This window comes from Pteropus alecto, unplaced genomic scaffold, assembly GCF_000325575.1.
Source record: "Pteropus alecto unplaced genomic scaffold, ASM32557v1 scaffold74, whole genome shotgun sequence".
Lineage (NCBI taxonomy): Eukaryota > Metazoa > Chordata > Mammalia > Chiroptera > Pteropodidae > Pteropus > Pteropus alecto.
The window spans coordinates 456,966-468,741 of record NW_006436291.1 but is presented as its reverse complement, the minus strand read 5'-3'; the positions used below and the strand labels follow the sequence as shown (position 1 = coordinate 468,741).

The window sequence follows — 11,776 nt, the reverse complement described above, 5'->3', positions numbered from 1 at the left end:
GCACGGGGAGAGAGGCATCGGACTCGCCACAGTTTCCTGAATCAACTGTTTGGGTGTGGCTGCCCCGCACCGCCCGTCACCGCCGGCCTCCGGCTCGTGGGGTCCAGGGTCAGGCCCCACGCACTCGGCATGACAGCCAAACAGGCCCTCTGCCACTCCCTCCTCCAGCCCACCTCTAAAACACTACTTGCCCCTACTTCCGTCCTCCTGTGTCCCCACTGACTGCCTTGTGTCCCCACTGACCATCCCGTGTCCACACTGACCGCCCCGTGTCCCCGCTGACTGCCCTGCCTCCACACTGACCACCCCGAAGTCTCGCCGTTGGCTCTCACCTGTCCCCAGCCCCTCCATTTGGCGGTCCTGGTCCAGTCCTCAGCCCTGCGCTTCCTCTGGCTCTGTCCTGGGTGTGCTCGTCGTAGGACGCAGAGGCCGTCCCCATGCAGACACGCCCCATTTACATCTGCACCTGGACTCCAGACCCACATGTCCTGCCACCTTTTGATGTACCCCCCGTGGTGGCTTCCAGCCATTTCAACCTCAGCTTGCCCAGCTAGAAGCCTCCCTTTCACGGGCCTGGCAGACACCGTGGCGTCATCCTGGGTATGTCCCTGTGCTTACGGCCGTCTGCCAGCGCGTCTCGTGGACACAGCCCCCGGGCAGAAGCTGGCCCTGCGCGTGAGGTCCCGACGTCCCTCGCTCCAGGCCGTCTCGCTCTTGGGCTGTTTCCTCCGCGAGCCGTCTGCGCCGCCTGCCAGCACGGCACGGAGACGGTGCCGGGAGCTCCTGGCGCGTTCCACGAAGGCCGTGCCTCGCCCCCGGGCCAGGAGCGGAGTGAGGCCCCCCCGCGGTCCGTGGACCCGGCGCCACCCGCACTTCGCCGTCGGCACCCTCACGGTGCACGCCCTTCCCAGGCATCCCGTCCGCGAGGCCATGCCGCCACGTCTCGGTGGCTCCCGCTGGTGACATGAGGCGTTAGCAGGAGCATTAATCTGCGGGATTTATTGTAGCCACACGAGACATTAAGTGGCTGTTGCTTGGAGTGTTTACCCTTCCTGTCACGATGACTTGTGCTCTGCTCGGCCTTGTGCTGGCTTTCTAATTGGGGACACTACAACCAGGGCTGTGACAGGTGCGGCCCCCCACCGCACAGCACGCCGGTCGCCGTGGTGCGCACTTTATAAAGTGCTCTTCGGCTCAGGAACAGAATAGCATTAGCTGGGCGAGCAGACGAAGACAGGGGACAGCCAATTTAATTAACTTCCGATGTCGGCTGTTGGGCGGGAGACCAAATGGAATTACACATGCATCTCGAGTGGAGAGGGCCTTGGCCGTGCGGGGCAGACGGCGCTTCCTGCCGTCGCTCCGTGTTTGGCCCCGAAGCTGAAACTGGGAAGTCAGTGCTTTGTGCAGAGGCTCTCACGTTACACGGCGACAGTGCTGTGTGGACAGAGGGGTGGCCTTCGTGACTGCGACGCGCCCAGCGCAGCCTCGTCCCCATGCGCCCTTCTCGACGACGCTGGACGCAGTGGGCAGCCGCGTCCAGCAGGACTGGCCGCCGTGAGTTTATCAGACAGGGAGCGATGGACAACGGCGACACCGATTTAAACAGAAGCTGCGTTTCATTCATTGCTGTTTATAATCTAACGAGTGTTACACACACTTAGATTTGTTATTCAGTCCGTTGGACTGCAGTAAACCCGGGGGTCTGGGCTCACTCTCGGGAAATGGTTGTCCCCCATTGGTAAAATGTGTGTTGTTTTTCACAGCCGAGTGTCATAGCTTCTCGGGAGGGAGCGGTGCGTTAGGTGGTCCTTTGACACCCGAGGAGCAGCCCGGGCGCTTAGCAAGTCGCCTCCGTGGCCGCTGCCTCGCCCACCTCTCCGTGAACCAGTGCTCATTAAACTGCCCGGACCAGGCGTTGCGCCGGGGGCTCGGGTGACCAGGCCGTTGTCCAGGCCCTCCCCTCCCCTCCCCTCCCCTCCCCGGGAAGCAGCGGATGGCAGGAAGGAAACAGGTTTGGTGCCGGAGCGGGCGGCACTGCTGAGGGACGGGGCTGGGCTGGTGCTGCGGGGCTCTGCACAGAGCAGCCCGGGAAGGCTGCCTGGAGGAGACAGCGTTTCCACGGCGGGCTACAGTGGCAGGGGAGCCGTGTGAAGGAGGCGAAGAGGGGGAAGGCACTTCAGAGAAACCCCCTCGTGACCACAGAGCTCGGCCTTCTCTGGGCTTAAAGGGCCAGGGTGGCTGGAGCTTGGCGAGCTGTGAGGAGGGCGCGAGGGACTTGGGAGGGCAGGCCTGTGCCGGACATCACCGGAGTGCCTGGACAGAGGGGTGCTAGTTTTAAAAGGTCCCTCTGACATCGGCCGAGGGGTCAGCAGCGGTGGAGGAAGCGTCCAGTGGGGCTGCAGAGATGTGCAAGGCTGGGGGTGAGTGGTGCTTCTGGAGCCCTGGAATTCACGGCCGGAGGGGGCGTGTTGGGGTGCGGCAAGGGGCAGGAGGCGTGACACGGGAGGGCTTCCAGCAGGAGGGCCTGGCCTGCTCAGGAGACAGATCCCACGGGGCCTGCGGGGCGGCCCTGGGGCCCAGCGCTGTGGGAGCTGTTGGCGGAGGATGGGTAGAGGAGGCTTCATCGGGCCCTGAGCGGATGCAGTGTCGCCCTCACCCGAGGACGAGGTTCCAGAGCAGCACAGGGGGGTGTCCAGAACCCCGGAATACAGGTGCCGGAGGGGGAGAGAAGGGCACGGGTCCCAGGCTCTGAGAAGCTAAGTGTCGTGAAAAGCGTCCTTTGGAGTTGCAGCCAGAATGGCATCGGAGGCCTGGCCTGGAATATTCCCCCTGGGCTGGTGAGAGCCGAGGCAGATCAGATACGGTACGGAACCCCGAAACGCAGGCTCAGCTGGCAGACCCCGCGACGTGCGAAAGCACGCTCCGCGACCGCGTCGGCTGTGCCAGGAACACACCTGGAGGTCTCGCAGAGCGTCCGCCGCCTCGGCCAGCCCAAACCGGCCCACGGTGCCCGGGCCCCTCACCCCGAGCAGCTCTGTGGGCACCGCTGTCCCCCGTGGCCCCGCCGCTCACCCTCAGGGCGCCCCGCTCCATCCTCTGACAAGTGTCTCTCCCTCCAGATCAAGGAGGTGAGATGTTGCACATGGCACGTGAGCTGGGCAAGGCTGCCGAATGCGAGATTCGCCTGCAGACGTCGATGGCATTTTCGTTCACTGGAAACACATGGCGCTAAACTGATGGTGGTTTAAAAAATTACATTTTCTAGCAGCAGCAGAAACTACAGGGTCCCTAAGAATAAACCTAACACAAGATCTTTGAGAAAAGATCTCTTACGGAGAAAATCGTGAAACGTTTTAAGACACGGAAAAGACCTTAATACGTGGTTAAAGACGCACGTTTGTGAAAAGGAAGACTGAGTATCAGCACGATGTCCGGTCTCCCCGCGCCGGTCGGCGGGGTCTCTGCATTCATGAAACAACTCCAGTGAGATGCTTTGGCTGTAACTGGGCAAACGTTCTGAAGTTTCATATGGAAATGCAAAGGGCCAAAAGTAACAAAAGCAGTTATGAAAAAAAGGGGCACTTATGCTGCAGAATATCAAGACTTACTGTAAAATTAACATAGGAAGCGGCGTTATTAGAAACTGAACAACGGAGCAGGATCGAGAGCCCACAGAACAGGCCCCCCACGCTGGAAGCGGGGTCTGCGTGGGGAAGCCGGGCAGTGTGGGATCCCACGTGGAATGAAGTGACGTAGGCGTCACCCTGTGCCACACCCACAGATAAGTGTTTGTCATTGTAAAACCGTGACTGGTGCACGGAAATGCAGAAAATTTCACGGTGGAGTCAGATTAGGAAACTGTTTTCAAGTGAGAGGTGAAGGCAAACACCATAAAGGAAGATAGTGATTAATCTGACTGCTTTACATACGTCTTCATTTAATGGAAGATGCCACAAAAAGATGGATGAAGTAAGCCAGAGGGTGGGAGAAAATTCTTTGTAATGCGAGTAACAGGCAAAGAAATAATTCCAGATTATACTAAAAATTTTTTTAACACCTACAAAATGAGAAAAAAATGGATAGAAAAATGACAAAAGATAAGAATAAGAAATTCACAGGAGAAACTTAAATTGCCAGTAATCTTAAGAAGTGCTCCACCGCACTAATATAACGAAAATGCAAATTAAAACAACAGTGCCGTGTAACTTCACACCGCTTCAGTCGGCAAGGTCGAGTCTGCTGGCACCAGGTCTTGGCAAGGGGGCGGCACGTGGACACTGCTCCACGCTGCTGGTGGAGGTGTGGGTCGTCACGGCAGCATGCCGACGCCTGTGTCGTAGATGCACGTCCACTGTGACCCACGTAGCGTACGCATGCACACACACGGGACACACGTGCACATGTGTGCTCCAGGGAAGCACGCAGGACGCTCACTGTAGAAAGTTACACATCTCAACCTCAGACATCTCTAGAATGTAACTTCTGGTAGAAAGCAAGTTTCTGAGAGGCGCGCAGACACAGTGGCGTTGGTAAAGCTGAGGGCTCTGAGCCCCGCCGTGCGTTGCCTTTGACCTTGCTCACCGCGCCTCAGGGCTGACGGGGCAGTGGCTTTGGGAGTGCCGTGTGCATGAACGCCTCTGAAGTCCCCGTGTATCCTGAGGTGGCCCTGGGACAGTAACCTTCCCGCGCCTGTGTGCACCTGCCCTAGCCCAGCCCCCGGCAACTTACCCCATTCTTGGCATTTATCATTTTATTCTTTTTTTGATATAATCTTAACATCACTTTTTTATTTTTTGGTTTTTTGGTTTTAGCTCCTTTCGATTATGTTCTTGTCTTGGCGCCGCACGCTGTGACACTGCGGGGCCGCTCCGTGTGCTCAGCGCGGCTTGTGGCACAGTGTGTGTCTTTTCCTTGCTGTGCACTGCCCTGTTGTAAGAAGGCTTCAGCTCGTACCCCCGCTTCATGGTGTCAGCATGTGGGTGGCTTTCAGTGTGGTACCGTGACCGGAAGAGCCGCCACGGCATCTCTGCACGTCTCCTGCAGGCTTGCGTGCGTGTGCGTGTGCGTGTGTGCGTGTGCGTGTACACGTTTACACAGGAGCGCCCCCTGGCTGTGAACTAGCTGTGAAACCGCGGGCTTGTGACTTCATGGCACGCACCCACCTCCCTGGGGTCCGCCCTCGGTGCCCCATGTCACTGTGCACCTGAGTGCGTTCGCGTTTCTCTTGAGAAGACACGTGTGAGAGGGACTCACACGCAGTGTGCCTGGCACACGCACAGACCAGGACACAGCGTTCGGCTCGGCCTCCCTGCCGTGCTCACCTGTGCCCTCAGAGAGATGTTGCGACTGCTCCTGAGGGTGCGCGGACCCGGGCTGCACCCCTCACAGGTGCCCCTCCTGCTCCCTGCGCACCCACGTGCTGCGAGGCCACACCGCCGTGTGGGGTCCCGCGTCCGCGAGGCAGTGTCTGCCCAAGCCGGGCGCAGTCGGGCAAAGCGAGGGAATTTGTCTCACCTCCAAGTTCGGGGGCTTTTCCAGCCACGGGTCATTCACGCCGACTGATGCTACCTTGGACTGCAGGCTTGAGGGTCAGTCACCAGCTGTCTCTCAGGAAGGTTTTCCTGTTCATAGATAGACTGATTTTATTTTTGTAAATAACAAGTTGAAAATGCTTAATACATGGAAACAACATAATGTGCCAACTCGGAGTAGCTAAGAGCCACCGAGTTCCGCGTGCCCGTGATACGGGCCGCCAGCCTTCCTGGCGGTGGGGCTTCCCACCGCACGCACGCTCCTGTGCCGCTCCACACGGCCGCTGGCATCGCGGGAGCCGCCACCCCCAGGCCCTCCGCGAGGACACGTGCTCCCCCTGCAGTGCTCTGCAGGCACACAGAGCTCAGCACGCGCTGTGGGGAGGGCGGCCCGGGGGAGGGCGCCCGTCCCTCCGTGGGCTCCTGCCTGAGCAGCACTGGGTGCTTTCCCTTCCGCCAGGCCTGGAGGGGGACGTGCGTTCCGGCCCCGGGGCCGAGGGACTCGGTGGTCCGCGTGCTGGGTGTGCCCGCCTGCCTGGAGCGGCCGGATGGGGTGGCGGGGAGCGGTGTGTGCTTTGGCTGCTGGCCCAGTGGCGGAGACGATGAATCACTGGCCGTGTGATGTGTTTGCAGATGGGAAGTGACGGAGGCCTTCCTGACGAGGCGCTCTCCCTGCAGCCCTGCCTGCCGTCCCTGGGGCCACCGCCAGGCAGGGGCGCGTCACCGCGTACCCGCACAGCCACTCTCGGCCTCCGTGCCCGTGGTCGTGTCTGCTCGGCTGTGCTCGCAGGGCAGCCTGGCTGTGATCACAGCTTAAACACCAGACGCGGCCACTGTCACCTGAGCAGGCTGCGACGGAGGCCCAGGACTGGTTTGAATGGCTGTGCAGACACTTGGTTCCCGCCAGGCACCTGGTTCAGCCACCGCATCGCCTGCATGGGCACCGATTCCTGCGATGCCACAGCCTGTCCCAGACCGTCCCCTGCCACGTTCTACCTTCCCACGGAGCGTGAGCCTCCTGTGCGGCCGCCCGGCCCTGTTCCTGGTCCCTGCCAGCCCCACTCGGGCCCCGAGGGCCCCGCCCTGTGAGTGGCGCCGGCGCTTCCGTGGTCGCCACACCGCACGGCCGTCCCGCTGCGGGTCGGGGCGAGCACCTGCCCCGCGCCTGAGCTTCCGACCGACACACGGCCCTCCGTGGAGGCTCCAGGCGCCCGGGGCCATCAGGCGAACAAATATGTAAAGAGTATTTTAATTGTTCTTAGCAAGACAGGCAGGGAGTCAGTGTTCTCAGGCGCGTCAAACGCTCTGCTGACAGCTGCGGTCAGAAGGCCGACGTGATTCCTTTCAGACACCGTCATGCCCCGTGACAAATGGGGGCTGAGCTATGTTGACACAGTAGGTTAAACATTGAAAAAGTTAGTTGAACTTTGCCGTTGAATATTCTTTAGAGCTGATTATGGATTTCTTGGCCCTGTGGAGCACGGTTTCCGTGCCTGCGTCGGCCGTTCGTTTTCCATTTATTTACTGTGGACGTCGTAACATCGAGTCCGCTGTATCGCGTTCGGTGCAGGACTGGTTGAAACGTTTGCAGCGATGTTTACTGACCAGCAGTGGGCCGTTCGGCCTCCCATGTGCGGCCCAGGCCCTGGCCAGCCTTGGCTGCCCGATGGTGAAGGGACGCTGCGCACCAGCCGAGTGCGGGCGTGTGCCGCTGGGCCTCGGCCCCGCTTCCGGCCACGCGGGGGGGGGGAGCAGCCACCCACACCTTACTTCCCGCTCCGCCCGTCACGTGGCGCCCGGGCCCCGACGGTGTCGTGATGTGAGCCTGGGGCGCCGCCTGCCTCTCACGATCCTGCGCTGCGTGTTACCAGTTGCTAGTAGGTCTTTGAAGTTCTCGTCACAAGAGAACAGAGTTGTGACTGTGCGGGTGATGGGTGTTAACTACACTGATTGTGGCGATCGTTTCAAATATGCACAAATACCAAACTGTTATTTCGTACACCTCGAATGTGTACAACGTGGTAGATCAGCTGTATCTCAGAAATGCTGGGAAAAAAGAAATACTGTCCTAGTTCCATTCGGAAGAAAACAGACCCGAAGGGGTCCCAGGCTTGGTGGGGGCTGAGAGTGCGCGGCCCCTGTGTGCCCTGAGGGCCAGTTCCTGTCGCTCTGGCCTGGGCCTGCCTGCGAGAGGCCGGACGCTCTGGACCGTGGACGCCGCGCTCACCAGCGGGCTACCTTGCATCTCTCAGGAGGCTCCTTCTGTCCCCTAGAAGGCCCCATCACGTGTCGGCCGGCCTGAGCGGCGTGCATTTGGGTGGTGGTCAGGAGACGGGGCGGGGAGGCCTGGCAAGGTGGCCTATGGCTTTATTATGCACTCAGAAATGTGTTCACAGGTGTGGGTGCGTGTGCAGATACAAAGTGTGTGGTGCCTGGTTGGCGATGGAAGATGTGTTGCTGTACCTCTCCGGTGTGGACGGGAGAGGTCAAGCCCTGGCAGGACCCCCGTGTCCAGGGGCAGTGCACACACATAAACACATGTGTATAACCCTGTATGCACGTGGTTACATACGCCAACGTGCACATGTACACACATGTATACACATGCACACATATTTGTACACCCATGTACGTATAAATACACACATGCACACACATCTATACATACGCCCGCATACGCTAATTGTAGATATACACATGTCTACACTCATCTATGCACACACCCGCATGTGCACATTGTGTACAGACACGCACATGCACACTCATCTATGTGCACACCCCCATATGCACATGTATGCACACCTATACACATGCATGCATACTCACATATACACGTGGGCACATACATGAACACATGCGCATGTACATATACATACAGGCGTGTGTGTAGACACACCTACGCGTACTCAGTACGTGCATATACATAGACTTATATAGACATGTGCACACACATACTCACACATACACATATGCGTACACTTACATAGACACATTTACACACGTGCACATACGTGCATACGTGCATAGTTATACACTCACCACACATGCAAACAAACACATGTAAAAACCTGTCCAAGTCTGAATTTCAGATCAACAACAGGTGACTTTTAGCGTCAGATGTCCCATGCCACGCTTCCTTGGTGGCCATTGTGCCCCCAGCCCAGCCCCTGCATGTGTCTCCCTGAGTGGGGACAGTAGGACGCGCCTCCCCCCCATGCGTGGAGTAGCGCCAGGCCACGGGCGGCCACCCGGCTGCTGCTCGGTGAGTCCGTGGTGGACAGGCTGCTGGCCTGGGCGGTGGCACTGCCATTCTGTCCTGAGGGCGAAGAGGCGAAGAGGGAGGGGGGGCCAGGCAGAGAAAAGCCATTGTGGGGGCTCATGGCAGCCTGGGGGGGGGTGGGCAGTGCGCAGCTGTCATGAGCCGTGTCCAGCCCTAGCGACAGCTCGCTCGGCCACACCCAGCCCTCTGGGCCTCGCAGGCCTCCAGTGGGACGCGAGCCTGTTGGCAGCTCCGCCGGGCGTTGGCTCCTGGCCTTGAGCCCCCGAGTTGGGGGCCGGAGCTCGTGTGGCCAACAGCTCAGCTCCTGGCGATGGCTTCGGCTCCTGCGGCGCAGCCGCCACCCCGCTGATGAGCTCCCTGCTTCCCCGAACCCCGCTGCCTCTCACGCGAGCTCTGTTTCTCCGCAGGCGCTGGGAAGCTTTTACTTCCTTCACGAGTCCTTGAAGAACATCTACCAGTTTGACTTCAAAGGTGAGTGAGGCAACGTGTTGCCACTGGCCGGACTCCCCACCCCCTGCCGGGCGGTCCCTTCTGCCGGTGTCCCCGCGAGGGGCCTGGCGGGATCTGGGCTTGAGTCGCTTGCTGGCAGCCCCTAAGCGGGGGCCGCGCTGGAGCCCCGGCGTCCTGGCTTTTTCCCAAAGTCGCAGCAGCCGCCCCTCAGCATCTGGCCGCGCCCTCCGCTCCGCGTGCTCCGGCGCTCCTGTGACAGGGCTCAGAGGAGGAGGGACGGGGTTCGTATCTGTGCCCCGTCAGATGTGGACAAGGGAAGCAGCGTGAGACAACGGCGTACTCAGAAGGGAACGGTGAGCGCGAGCGTCCGTGGCAGTGGGCCCGGCCCGTGTCTGCCGGGCGACCCGCGGTGTCCGTGCCGAGAAGGCGCCCCTCGGTGTTCCCGCTGCACGGCCCTCATCCCGTCTTCCCCCGGTGCCGTCCTGCCACGTGACTTAGACCCACCGGGGCTCCGCCGAGGCCATCGAGCCCGGTGGCTCCGCATCGCGGCGGCATGAACGCCGCGGTGTCCAAGGAGAGTGGCGGATGACGTCGCTGTGCCCAGGTTCGTGTCCGTGCTCCTCGGGGCCGAGCAGCCATCCGAATCCAGAAGCAGGGTCTTCTCCAGATTGCCCAGGTGGCGACTTCGTCACGGTGAGCACAGGGCGGCAGCCAGCAGGACGACCTTTCACCGGGGGTTTGTGAGGGTTCTTCACGTGCTTTTAAACACAAGCACCCGAGGAACTTGGCCGGAGATGGGGGCCGGAGGCCAGTCTTCCCGTGACTTAGTAGACACCGACCGCAGCGTGCCACGTTCTCCAGATGGGGCTGCGAGCGAGAGCGAGCGGAGGGCACATGCGCACGCAGCGCGTGGCCGGCGGAGTCCGATGCTCGTGAACCTGCCCCACACGCTCCAACACGGAGCGCTCTGATGACCTGGTCTCGTCTTTGAGGGGCCCTCTGCACACGTGCATCATCACCGGATCAGGCCAGGCGTAAGGCCCGTGGCTGGCCCGCAGCTTCCTAGAGCCATCAGAGGTCGTGGGACTCCGGCAGCCTTACCCACAGGCCTCCATGCGGCCGGCAACGAGCAGAAACAGTGACGGGCGCTATTGTGCGTGCAGGGGTGTGCGCCCATTCTGCAGACGCTCGCGGTGGCTGGGCGTGGCGGGGTCGCTGCCACCGAGTGCAGTGCGGGGTGCGCCAGCATCTCAGGCAGGGGTGGCCGCCGGCCCCGGCTCTGCAGCCCCCGTCCTCAAGGCCCGCTCCCCTGCCTCGCGTTGGGTTCCAGCCGAAGCAATCTGACTTTGTGAAAAGGTCGAATAAACTTCTAAAAAGAAGTGGCCTGAATTTTAACAAATTAGTACCTAGCCAGAAATTTCAGGGCTCCTGAAAGGGTCAGATGAGAAGGGGGGAGTGTGACCCAGCACGTGAAGAGCTTGGAGGTCACCGCTCCCACCCTCACCACCAGCAAAAGGCCGGACACCCTGGAACCGTGAAACGACAGAGCTCGTAAACTGTGAAGCGAGGGCGCGGGGTGAGCCGCTGCCCTGCGGCTGCAGAGGGGGCTGCAGAGGGGGCTGCAGAGGGGGCGGGCCCTGAGCCCTCGAGTTGCTGGCCGGAGCACCTGGGGCGGACCGCAGGCCGGGGCCAAGCATGGGCTGGCCTCAGGAACGCCCGGGAGCCCAGCCCGGGCCTGCACCACTGTGAGTCACACCAGCAGCCCCACCACGTCTCGTGACGAAGGCCGGGGAAAAGGCCCTGGCGTTTCCGGTGGGGAAGGGAAGTAGCGCTTCCGAAGCGAATCGCTCTGTCGCTCCTACAGACCGGCTCACCAGAGCCCAGCCCGCGGGGGCCTCGCCAGGGCCTGGCCAGCGCCGCGTCCCCTGCGCGCCCTGCCCGGGGGGACGCGTGCTGACGGAAGGCTGAGCCCTGACAGGCGGACCGCGGAGCGCCTCCCTCCACGCCAGCACGAGGGGCCTCGTGACGGGAAGTCCCGAGAAGCTCGGGCTCTGTTTAAGGAGCATCCCAGGGACCCGTGACAGCAGAGGACACAGGAACAAGGACACCGGGCGATATTTTAGCCTCATACACTGCAGAGAACACAGCCCAGCAGACAGGGAGCCCGGCCCAGCTCCTCACCAGGTAAAGGTAAAGCGTCACGCGAAGGCCCGTCTGCCTCAGTTCCTCCCACCCAGTCTTTCAAGTGCCGCTTTCAACAGAAAACGACAAGGCATAGAAAACAGTAAAAACGACATGCTGAGGAGAAAAAGTATGCGTCAAAACCAGAGTTAGATATGGCATAGATTTGAAATTGTCAGACTGGGAATTAAAATAACTACGATGAATACGATGAGGGCTGTAGTAGAAAGAGCGGACGGCACGCGAGGACGTACTGGTACCCGGAGGGGAAAGATGGGAGCTCCGAGAAAGAATCACAAGGAAAAGCTAGAAATCAGAACACCGTGACCAG

The 11,776-nt window shown here is 60.6% G+C and overlaps 1 protein-coding gene across 2 annotated transcripts in view; it reads left to right on the top strand.

The window, feature by feature from the left end:
* Window positions 1-11,776, top strand: part of INPP5A (inositol polyphosphate-5-phosphatase A) — a 99,697-nt gene that overhangs the window by 37,649 nt on the left and 50,272 nt on the right. For both annotated transcript variants that reach the window (XM_015590188.2, XM_025047537.1), the window contains exon 4: window positions 9,222-9,285. In XM_015590188.2, the coding sequence (XP_015445674.2) occupies window positions 9,222-9,285 (64 nt within the window). The remainder of the gene's footprint in view (window positions 1-9,221; window positions 9,286-11,776) is intronic.